General features: G+C 41.9%; 1 protein-coding gene across 9 annotated transcripts in view; it reads left to right on the forward strand.

Annotated features, from left to right (window-relative positions):
• Window positions 1-12365, forward strand: part of LOC124863511 (rho GTPase-activating protein 23-like) — an 87845-nt gene that overhangs the window by 61281 nt on the left and 14199 nt on the right. For 4 of the 9 annotated variants that reach the window (XM_047357910.1, XM_047357909.1, XM_047357904.1 and 1 more), the window contains exons 7-16: window positions 975-2583; window positions 6317-6472; window positions 7421-7526; window positions 7617-7656; window positions 8004-8141; window positions 8218-8526; window positions 8641-8702; window positions 9444-9562; window positions 11603-11721; window positions 11819-11971. In XM_047357910.1, coding sequence (XP_047213866.1) covers window positions 975-2583; window positions 6317-6472; window positions 7421-7526; window positions 7617-7656; window positions 8004-8141; window positions 8218-8526; window positions 8641-8702; window positions 9444-9562; window positions 11603-11721; window positions 11819-11971 — 2811 coding nt within the window. Of the gene's footprint in view, window positions 1-299; window positions 444-974; window positions 2584-6316; window positions 6473-7420; window positions 7527-7616; window positions 7657-8003; window positions 8142-8217; window positions 8527-8640; window positions 8703-9443; window positions 9563-11602; window positions 11722-11818; window positions 11972-12365 lie in introns of those variants that run through there. The other 5 variants (XM_047357912.1, XM_047357911.1, XM_047357905.1 and 2 more) reach the window with 5 other exon arrangements.

A 12365-nucleotide genomic window follows, 5' to 3' on the forward strand; every position in this document is an offset into this window, starting at 1 on the left:
CTGTTGCCCCTCCCACTGACCCGGAGCAACGTTTCAACACGCCGATCCACATTTGAGCAATTCCTCTCAGAAACATTTCATGTTTCCCCAGACAACAGGGCAACACTGCAATCTTTATTTAAAAAATATTTAGCCTCGCTCTTACATTGTAAACCCACTCCTCTGTCCTCACACTCCTCCTCTCACCGCTGTATCTCCTGCATTCCTTTCATGACATCACTGGAGCTGCGCCTCCTTCCACACTCCCACAGGGTGGAATGAGTCCGAGAACAAGAGGGTGGAGATAAGGAGTTTGGACGGATTTCTGAGAGGGGAAAACAAGCCGATCCTCCGACAGGAAATCGTAAAGAAAAAGAAGCAAAAAGGATTTTATTAATTAGGACTTTGTGAAATATGATGGACACCATTTTTTAAGCAGCTGGAGAGTCTTGTAAGGACTGTCGGTGTGTGTTTTGACCCTGTGCAGTTGTTGTTCTGAATTTGTGTGATATGGAGAGGCTTTGACTCTGTTAAACTGTCTGATCATGTTTAAGTTAATGTCTAAGAACAATAATTTGTGATTTTGTGTTTAAAGAATAGAAAAATAGATTGCTTTTCTCTTTGAATCAATAAGCAGTCAGTTTTTGAGCATAAGCTTGTTTTCTTACTGTTAAAGCATGAAGAAGATACTGCATGTACGAGTCAGTGTAGCAGACTGCAGGGTGATCTGTTTTCTTGCTTTTCCTCTGGGGATTGGATGCATTTCTTTAGTGGACATGTGTTTGCATTGAGAGCTGATTGAGCTGTGGTGAATAAGTTGAAGTAATCCACTCTCGTCAAGCATTAAGTGTCTTAAATCATATGGGTTGTTAAAGCATTTTTCATTTAAAAACAAATGTTATTTGTCCTTGATAACTTAGAGCTTAATGTTGTAATAATCAAATCAAAACACTTTTTCTACTCCACTTATGTCTCTTTTTTTCTTTCTCCTGCAGGCATATTCCCAAAATGCTTACTTGACCGGGAACGAAGCCTTTGCCGGGGGAGCTAAGAACCTCCCGCAACCACCTCCCTTCTGTTACCCTCGTACCAGGACCGCCCCCCATCCTGGAGCCCCGCTTTGCTCCCCCATGGGCCAGAACCACCTGGATAACAGGAGCTGCTGGCCAGGGTTTTCAAGCCCTTCGTCGCCCTTAGATAACAGATCCGGCGTTGCCAGCCCAGCCAGCTGGCAGGAGGGGCAGGCAGGTGAGCCAGGTGAAGTGGGTCAAAGCAGTCCAGCGCGCCACACAGAGGAGAGCCAGTACGGTATGACCAGCCAGCAGCCTCAGGGTCAGACCAGGAGGCGCTCCTACTCTTCGTCTTTCTCATCTGGAGGTCTTCTGTTCAGCCCTTTGCAAGTCCACCATCCCAACCACCAGAGTGGTGGGTCCTCCCAAGCACAGCCATGCAAGTCCAGCTCAACCTGGACCAGTCCACCTATGCCCCCTGCACGCCATAGACGCAATGAACGCTGCCACCAGGCCCTCTCTGACTGGTACTACAGCCAGCTACCCGAGCACTCAGGACGCAGCATGCAAACCCGCCACCGCAGCTACTCTCAAGACCGGCTCAGTGAGTACAGGAGGCAACAGCAGAGGGCAGGTGACTGGCCACACAGCGCCTCACAGGACACGCTGTTCTTACTGCAGCAGTCAGGACAAGGACCTCAGGGTGAGCCCTATTGGCCCACCGGAGACTGGGAGGCAGGACACGATAGGGGCCGCTCTGATTATACTCGAACACGCTCTGAAAATCTGCTTGCCCAGTACAATTGCCATGGCCGCTCATTGGAGATGTTGGATCGAGCATCAGCAGGAATGGTCTCACCTCGGTCTGAGAGGCAGCCGTGGCCCCAACAGGCTTCCCAGCCACCCCACAGGACTGACGCCTACCCAAGAACAAGGTGCCACACCATCGTAGCATCAACTCCAGTGCCTCGACCGTCACAGTCTAAACACCACCCCCAAACCAACAACCAGGCCCACTCTCAGCCACATCAACGGCCCACCCTACAGAGCAGGTGGCTTCCTGCTGGACAGAGCATGGATGAGCAGCAGGTGGGCTACCGCAGCTACAGCCCGTCTTTTTACCGCAAGACGGGCCGCATCCTGCAGCAAGCTCACTCTTTTAGGGACCCGTCTTACTCCGGTCCCCATTTGAACTGGAACCCAGTCCCTAAAAGTGGTCCCCCAGAGGGATCATCAGCACCCCTGTTTGCTTCAACTGCCCTCACCTCTGTCTCCCCAGAATCCCAAGACAGGGTGTACAGGCCAACAAACCATGAGAGGGAACAAGGGGCAGTGGACGAACCGGCAGAGATGGCAGCGCAAACACAGGAGGTGGTGCTGAGGCAGAAACCCCCGACTTGGCGGAGGAATGTCAACAGACATCCCCACTATGGCATAACTATGGATGAACTAGAACCCGCTTTGTTTACTCCTGATCCCAAAGACACAAATGCTCACCCTGGGTCTGTTGAAGAGTTAGCCCCTCGTAAAGCAAATGGCAACCTTGCCCCCCTTTCTTTAGAGGATGACTCTCTGGCCTCTATCCCATTCATAGGTAAGCTCATAGCTGCACTTTCTTCTCTTTTGATGTCAGCATTTATCGTTTTTGTGTCCATTCTCTCACTTAGAGGCTGCCATTCTGTATTTGTGTTTGTCTGTGTTTGTTAGACCCCTGCTGTTTTCTAGCCTGAATCAGTATAGGTTTTCCTGATGTTGCTTTGTTGTATGCTGCAGCTGAAGCCTACATATGTTGCTGTCATTCCCAAACTTGCGTTTTCCTCAGTAAGGGCTGAGAGTAAAGCCGCCGTCCAGGCTTCAGGTTGGTTTCTATCGCTTGGCACGAACGGCAGCCATTAAGTCAAAACCAGGCAAATTAATTTGTGGCAGTTGCCTCTGTCCCTTACACCAGAGCGTGAGTTAAAGAGGTGCTGCTTACCCTGAACAGATTGAAATCAACTGATTACATGTTGTGATGATCGTTGGTATTTGTGCCAGGCTGCGCTCTGCCTCAGAGGGTCAGTATCTTGAGGGAATCCATTGAGCATGTGACCACATTCTTGCCTCACAGCTTCACCTGACTTAAATGAGACTGAACAGCAAGAGCTGCAAGCCGGGACTCGTTTTATTAGCCCTAAACTGAAACTAGGGTAGTTTCTCCTGTAAGATGAGACATTTTCTTTTCTGTCTTTATCTCCCGATCTTGCTGTCATGGATGCCGATACAATCTGACACTATTTGGGATCTTGCTTTTTTCATACGCTGCAGGTTTTCTTGTTTTCTGAAAGATAGTGAGCAAAAAGGCTGGCTGTGCCTGAGGCCATATATGCATTCATAACATTTTTTATCAAATACTAGAAATTTGATTAAAGGTTTTGTATGTTTTTTGAGACAAGGTTATATTGCACATAAGTCATTTATCGTGAATCTTTGCTGTATAGTTTGAGTTTGTGATCTTTAAAAATCTTTAAAATAAATCAATTCTTCTTCCAGTAGCATAATGTCACCATGGAAAACCTTTTAAAGCATGTTAATTTGAGTACTTTCAATGAGTGGGGAATAAACATGTTCTGAAACTATTGGTCCCCTTAACAAACTCTAAAAAGTAAAGCTTTTTTTATTTATTTATACTTTTAGATTTATATTTCTTCATTGGCAATCCATCAATTTTTTGTTTCCATGGGGTATAAACATTAACATGACACAGAGGCATATTTCTCTTAGCCACACTACGAAGTTGGATAAGGACACCAGTTGTGTCCCTTTATGCACAGTCAGGAAGATTTTAACTATTGGAGACTTACAGCAAAGAGTGGCATCTTGGCCTCACAAGTCTCCACAGCAACCAGTAGATGCTATCTTCATGCTATGTTTTATAGCACAACAGGAAAAAATATTTTCTGTCCTACAATCACGAACGTTTATGTGCATAGTTTGTTAATCTCTATTGGGATTTTAACTGGAACCATGTGCATTTGTCAAATGAGACTAAGATGGAAATTTAGAGCAACAAACTCTTGATGCATGAATATGAATTTGTGGGAGAGCTATTTATGTCCACATTTTTTTTCAATTTTAGCAAGATTGTTTCTTCGTTTTTCTGATGTTTCTTCATTAGTGTTAGGAATGGGAATTCCTTTAGTCAGGAAGATCTAATTGAGATACAGAGGTTCTCCCTTCTCTGCCTTTTTAATATGTACATGTGTCAGATTCTAAAAGTTCTGATCCTACATCATGGTTTTTGTCTTATCTGTAAAGCTGATGGCAGTCATGTAAAGAAAAGAGCAAACTAGTTAAATTGAATTTAACTTGGACGCCAAGGAGGAGAACCAAAATAACCACTTTTGTGTAAAGTAGAAGACTTTAACAACAAAGCAAGTTTCAGCTTTCTATGCCTTTCTGTTGAGGACTTATGATCAGAAATGTTCACCCATGGATGACCCTGCTGTTTTCTGGATCATTTCATAAAAGGTTTAAGGGTTCATAACTTCATGAGTTTAAGTCCTATCCAAACCATTCAAAGCTTGTTCTGTTAAGCAACAGATAAATTAAAATAAATGAGTTTTAGCTTTAAAGAAAATTCTATAAAATCTATCTATAAAAAAGAACGTCATCATAAAGTATTCTTTGTAGTCTTTTAAGATATTTTGGTTCTCCAGGTTAAACCTAGTAAGTTGAAAAACAAAGTGAAATTTGATTTAAGCAATTATGTTTGATAATTTTAGACTACTTTATCATTTTATTCAAAAATGAAACTTGTTTCTCGTATTTTCAAGTAAAATTTGGCCAAAAACTGCAGTTACGAGCTTTGAAACAAAATGTCTGCACACAGTCCAGCTTCATTGTTCAGCTGTTTCTTAATAATAAAATGTAACAGGGTTAGTAAACATAGCCGTTTATTATTTTTATTAGTAGTGAGGTTTGTTGTTTCTTTTTCAGAATAAATTAATTCTTTATTAAATCAGCATTGATTCTCATCCCCCTTTTCCTTTCGCTCCCGATCTCTTATTATTCCACTCCACACTTGTGGGATGTACTGTGGAGATAAAACTTGCTGTGGGACAGGATTTTGCTTCCCTCTGCCGGGGTATCGCTGTCTTTCTGTGGTCTGCCTTCTAATGAGCGGCTTCGTTAAACCCACTGACTGACTATTTCTGGATTGTGTCATAAACAGGCAGATTCCTCATTTCTGACTGGGAATGTTTTCCAACCCATGTGCTCTCACTATGCTCAAGAAGGAATGCATCATAGACAAAGCAACAATAAGCAAAAGGGAGTAATTATAATTACCGTAGGTCTTTAAGTTGTGAAATGGAATAGTTGAAAAGCCATGAAATTACACAAAAGTAATTCAAGTGAGAGGCTTGTATAGTTTGCGGGTCAATTGTCTCTCTGTGGTGGTGCTGCCCTCTGCTGTTTCCACTATGCACAGCTTTATATCAACCACTGCTGGCTTCATGCAGATATCAGGCTAGGATCCCATTCTTTCTAGCTGTAAGGAAGTGTAAGGGTAAGCGTGTGTTTGCATGTGTGTGCTAGGGTTTCATATCCCTCTAAGTGAACTCAGACTCTGAAACATTTGAACCCCTTTGACATGATTTATACCTTTGATTTGCTGAGCAAAGAAACTTCCTCCATTAGATAACAAAAATAGTAAATATTTATATTTATTTACCCTCAAAAACTGCATTTCCTGACCTTTAACCTTGTTTGCCTGTATGGTGTAGTATCCCACAATGCTGTAGATATTTATAAAGAACTGAAACCTGCAGCCATTAGGTCCTTGTCACCTGCCTTTGGTAGCTTCTTAGTAGCCCTTCTTATGGCAACAGACGACGCAGGTACTGTTTTATCTCTTACATTTTAAAGTATATTACTACATCTGTGTGGGAGCTTTTCTCACTTTATTCTGGTTAAAGGTATGTTTAAACACTCTGGAGAGGATGAGGCAGGTTTTAATTTGGCAACAGCTTCAGTTACCAGTTCTATAGCTGTGTCTGATGTACAGAGATCCAGAACATTTTTGCTTTCACACATGTTGCTGTTGATTTTGCTGGAAGAAATTGATTTTCTTGTTCAGTATCTGACTATTGGGCTACTCGTCGTCCTCTTAAAACCTTTACTATCCTTACCTTTCCCAATTTAAACCCCTGCATTTCCTTATTTCCTCTCTTCCTTTCTGACTCTTTTCTTTAACACCTAATCCTGTCCCTTTATCCTTCTCCGACCTGTCTTTTAAACCTTCATCTTTCCCTTCCCCCCTTCCCTCCCCAACCTCCTCCCTCCCACAGACGAGCCAACCAGCCCCGGTGCTGATTTGCGTGCCCGCCACGTGCCGGCCTCCTCTGTTGTGTCCAGCGGCATGAGTTCAGCGCCCCCTGCGGGCACCAGCCCTGCCTCCCCCACCTTCACCTTCCCCCCTACTAGGCTCTTCTCACACAACTGCAGTGAGTGGCCCCCCTCCTCGTCCGCCTTATCACTCTAGTCTTCGTCAAAGCATGCAGCAGGAAATTAGATCTCTAGTTGTGGCTTTTGATGTCAGTGATGGATTAGCAAAGCATGCATGAGATTTTAAAATGTTCAATTCAAAGATTTTTTTGTCTCTCATCGCTTTCTTCACTGTTCTAATTTTTCTTCTCAAGCATTTTTTCCTATTATTTACCTTATAATTTAAGAGTAAGTAAGCATACTTGGCAGTTAGGCAGTTAATAACCTCATAATTATTAGTTAATTAGCTGTAATTAGCATTTTTAGTAGTTATTTAATTGTTAATTATTGTTTAACTGACTGTTAATTATCAATAAATTAATTATTAAGTATCAATAATAAAAATGTGATTACCTGTTAATCAGTTATTAATTCAAAGTTAAAATTACGGTATTAATTACTTCAAATAGTGTGGAATTTCATGTTCAGGACTTAATACAAGATAAAACGTCCTTGACAAGAAGAAATTTTGAGCAGTGCTAGAAAATATTTGCATGTGGAATTTGTGTTTTGATGGTAATATTTCAGCTCTGCATGCTGACAGACAAATTTAGCTGTTAGATATAGACCAACCCATTGGTGCATGATGCTCTTATTTAGCAAAATTTCACAAATGCATGCTAGTTTGTGTTGACAGAGGATAAATGCGCATGCCAGTGGTGTAGAAGAAGTCCATGGAAAGTTAAATCTAACCCACTGTTCTAGTTCACGTCCCCACCGTCAATCTCCTCCACGTCAATCCCAGTTTAAACCCTCGACCTCCTCCCTCACTATCCCCACCACCTAATCCAACGCCGTCTTTTCGGGTGATTGGCATTGCATCAACATTCTGTTTCTATTTCTCTCTGTCTCTTAATTCTCCTTTCTTCATCTCCATATTTCCACCGATTCACCCTTGTGCCAAGCAGGCTGTATTAAATCCAGTCGCCGTTCCTCCTATCTCCTAGCCATCACCACGGAGCGCTCCAAGTCATGCGATGAAGGACTCAACACATTCAGGGAGGAACGTTCCTTGTAAGTACAGGGAGATGGGAAGAAAAAGGACAACTCAACACACACATGCAGATTTTTTACATCTGTTTTTTGTTTTTGTTGGCTTTACAGAAGGCAACCAAAAAGAGTTAAGAGTTTCTTCGGAGATGGGGTGAGTTCTGTACAGTTACATATATTATTTTGCAGCTGCAAGAGATCTGTGTGATTTCTACCAGCTCTTTTAATGGGAAAATTTCCTTTTTAATTTTTCCTTTCACATTAAAATCACTCTTTTTTTAACTGTAGACACAGAATGCTACTATTAAACTAATGCTGCTGCAAGAAAATCAGTGTATTAAATTGCCCACATGTGGATTTTAGTTCATCTTAGCTCTGCCTTGCATGTGTGACAAATATATAGTATTTCATTAGGCTTTAAATGTTGCATTTAGAGAGATTAAAGAGAAAGTTGTAAAGTGCTTTTAGCATAAAATCTCAATCTTCCTGTATACGTTTCAGTTGCTGGACACCATTGGGACAGTCGAGGAGGTTCGCTCCAAACGTCACTCCACCTCAGAGCTGGGAAACATTACTTACAGCGACATACGGCGGGAAGGATGGCTGCAGTTTAAACAAATCCTCACAGAGAAGGGAAAGGTGAGCAGCGGGGTTGGATTATTTTGGGAACACCCATTGCAGGAGTTACTCATATCATATAATCCCTGAATTACAGAAAGTCGGTAGTGGGATACGGCCGTGGAAGAGAGTCTATTCCATTCTCCGCTCCCATTCGCTGTTCCTCTACAAAGACAAGAGGGAGGCGGTACTCCGCGGGGCCTCAATTGGAGGCGCGGCTGAGGACGAGCTGCCCATCAACATCCGGGGCTGCCTGGTGGACATTGCATACAGCGAGACCAAGCGAAAGCATGCCCTGCGGCTGACCACCCAGGACTTTTGTGAGTACCTGCTGCAGGCGGAGGACAGGGAGGACATGCTGAACTGGATAAAGGTCATCAGAGAGAGCAACAAGACGGACAACGAGGTCAGAGGACACACTTGTTACCTGTCAGATTTCCACATGTTCTGTTCTTTCTTTGTTTTGAACTAAGGGGAATATATCACACATTTATGAAGCAGTTTTGTTTGTTTTCTGCAGGAGCTTGGATTCTCCAGACAGGCTCTCATCAGTAAGAAGCTAAATGACTACAGAAAACAAAGGTAAATTATCTGAGAACTGCTTGTGCTCTGCAGACAAAGTTGACAAACAGATTTTTGTCAGGTTTAGCTAATTTTAAGACCTATTGTAATTAGCCAGCGGCATTGCACATCCTGCCGTTGCCCAGTTTGCATCAGAAAAAGAGGTCTTTATAAGTAGTGTTTCCCTGGGACTGTCATCTTGGGCCACTGCCGTGTCGATTTTCAACGCGTGCAAGGGGCGGGGCCTGAGCACTGTTTTCTATAGTTGGATATGGAGTAGGAGAGTTATGGCTGCTACTCACAAGAGAGGCAGTGCTGCTATCATCACAACTCTGGGGACATTTGAAAAATGCAGATATTTTATCTTGTTATTCAGGTGGTTGAGATATCTTTCCCAGCTGTTGCTGCTAGAAGGAGTGTGTTCTCACTTGTGTGTCTGTGTTTGTGTCACCACAAGTGATACAGAGAGCACAAAGTCGTACAGGCAGAAAAAACAGTGTTGTTAAGATGATCATGTTGTTTGTTTCAATAAAGGACAATGTATAGACCTTTTTTACAGAGGAAAGGTGATCTTAAATGACTTCTGTTGTTATCTATGTTATTTAGAAAATAAATTTGACTTGAGGGGAAGAGGGAGTCGTTGAAGGGGTGGGGAACCCCTCCAATATAACAACAGGGGAAACACTGATAAGTATACCAGTGTTCAAGATGTAAATGATAAGCTTTCACTTTGTGCTGTTGTGACTCTTTGTCCCCCTGCAGTCCAACATCAAGTAAGCCAGATTCATCTCCCCGGATGCAACGCATGATGTCTCCATTCCTGCTCAATAAGACGGAAAACACAGCTGGAGCGCCCCGCTCCCCAAAACAAGATGGCAAAGGTCAGTGTGGCAGAAACAGAAAGTAGCCATGCAACTATATACAACTCACAAGGAACAGAAGTTTTCTTCCTGTCTTATTTTGCAGTTATATTTATTATTCAATTCAGTTTTATTTATATAGCACCAATTCACAACACATGTCGTCTCAAGGCACTTCACAACAGTCAGGTACATACATTCCAATTAATCCTAACAATTGAACAGTGCAGTCGGAGTTAGCTTTTTATTCAAATTGGATAAAAAGTTTTTCTATCTAAGGAAACCCAGCAGATTGCTTCCAGTCAGTGACTTGCAGCATTCCCTACTCCCGGATGAGCATGTAGAGACAGTGGACAGTCACTGGCGTTGACTTTGCAGCAATCCCTCATACTGAGCATGTATGTAGCGACAGTGGAGAGGAAAAACTCCCTTTTAACAGGAAGAAACCTCCAGCAGAACCAGAGCCAGGTCATCTGCTACGACCGACTGGGGGTTTGAGAGAATAGAGCAGAGACATAAAAAGAACACAGAAGCACTGATCCAGGAGTACTTTCTATGGGAAGGAAAAGTAAATGTTAATGGATGTAGCTCCTTTAGTCGTTTCATCTAGAAAGAAAGAACAGATAAACTCTGAGCCAGTTTTCAAGGTTAGAGTCTGAAAGAGAGCACATATAATTAGTTACAGTAAAAGCTCAGTCAATTTCCATGTCTAGGAGAGAGAAAGGGTTAAACACTAAAAGACAGGGCCATGTGGATCATCGATAGAGGGTGAGCATTAAGTTGTTGCCAGCAGAAGCTCGGACGATTCCCCTCTCCAGAAAGGTGTCACAGGCAGACACAGAGCCAGGCCAGGTGTAGCTCCTAGGAAGAGAAAAGAGAGAACAAGGTTAAAAGCTGAAATAACAGCAAATAATGCAAAATTGCAGAGTAGTGTGAGAATGTAGCGAAGAGGGTGAAAGTGGTCGTTATGTCCTCCAGCAGCCTAAGCCTATAGCAGCATAACTACACAGATAGTTTCAGTTCAGATTATTTATATATATGTTAAACATATATATAAATAAAGACTGACAAAGATCTGAGGTACATTATCAATTAGGAATATATAAGCTCACATTGAGAACAATAAAATGCACCCAGGAAAACATGGCTGTACATTGTTGAGAGGAACTGGACAGAAATTAAACTGATCAAACCTTTTAAACTTCACTGAAAAACTGAAATATACCGGAAAAAGACTTACACCTCCTTCTAGATTTCCTAATAGTTTCATTCCAAGCTGCTGGATTTTCTTGTCATGTTGTAAAGAAGTTTTAGGGAATATTTCCCCAGGCTTTTAAAAGCTTTTCAAAGCTCAAAGATTCTCAAAGAAATAGGAAGAATTGTGTGTTTTAGGAAAGTTTAATTCATAGTTACTAATAATCTCGAAACCATGAACGCTACTTTTTAGAGCATTTTGTCATTCATGTCATACATAGCAATCATAAAATGCGTGTTGGGTGACGGTCCTCATGCATGGTGTCCAAATGCAGGCAATGCATCAAATGCAAGTAAAATTATTGTGCACCATGTTCAATGTGTCATTATCTTCATCAGGTTTTACTGAATGAAGTGTTTTCAGTATTAGATGGACTCTGGAGGAACATCCAGGATTTCTGCTCTGTTTGTGTCCCAAACTCATAATCACAAATTAATATTATTTCCTGAAAGGGGCCTAAACATCTAATTTGAAATTTGTCTTGATTATTTGTCTATTGGAGACACGTTTTATACCTGAACAACTAATAGGTCTGTGTTAAGAACTAAAGAAGCAAAAAAAAAAACATTCTTCTGAAAATGGAGAGGTAATAGAGTAAATATATTGGACCTAAAGTCAACTGAACTGTAAAAAGCTTTAAAAAGCCTGAAAAACTATTGATCAAGACCTTTTTAAAAGATTGCATTGAAGTTTGGCCTCTTGGAAGAAAATATTAAGAAATTTGGCTTGTTCTAAAACCTTTGTATATTACTTTATGTACTCAGTAAAATGAGCTCCTAAACAGTTCCTTTAAAAAATGTGTCCAGATGAGAGCAGCCCTCCAAAGTCTCCGTGGGGAATTAACATCATGAAGAAGTCAAAGAAAGCTGGGCCCAAAGCTTTTGGTGTGAGGCTGGAGGAATGTCAGCCTGGTACAAACAACAAGGTGAGCCACTTTTGACCCTGTCTGTTTCTAAATGCTGTTTATTTTTCTTTGTAATATCTTAGACTACATTCTGTTTGCTTTGCACCTTCCTTCTCAGTTTATCCCTTTGATCGTTGAGTTCTGCTGCGGTTTGGTGGAGGAGATGGGCCTGGAATACACCGGAATATACCGAGTTCCCGGGAATAACGCCATCGTCTTGCAGCTTCAGGAACAGCTCAACAAGGGTATGGACATCAACCCTGCAGAAGAGGTGAGAAAACACAACCAGGCGGCTTAATATAATGTGCAGAGCTACACAGTCTAAACGAGTATGGATGAAAAAACATAAAAGTATGGAAAATATTTCTAATTTCAGCTTTTATTATGTATCCCATTGTCTAAAGGTTGTGCCCCACCTTTGTTTGTTTGTTATTCTTTCCTTCTTGTGTCCATCCTTCCTTCTTGCTTCGTCTTCCTTGTTCATTGTGTCCCTCTTCTCTTTCTTTCCTTCCTGGTGTCATACCTTCCTTTATCCTTGTGTCTTCTTTTCCTTTCCTTCTTCATTGTGTCCTTCATTCTTTTTTCTTTCTTTCTTTCCTTTCCTCCTTTTATTTCTTCATTGGGCAGCCCTTTCCTGCTTTCTTTCCTTTTTTCTTTCCTTTTTT

Source organism: Girardinichthys multiradiatus, chromosome X, assembly GCF_021462225.1.
Source record: "Girardinichthys multiradiatus isolate DD_20200921_A chromosome X, DD_fGirMul_XY1, whole genome shotgun sequence".
In the NCBI taxonomy this organism is placed as follows: domain Eukaryota; kingdom Metazoa; phylum Chordata; class Actinopteri; order Cyprinodontiformes; family Goodeidae; genus Girardinichthys; species Girardinichthys multiradiatus.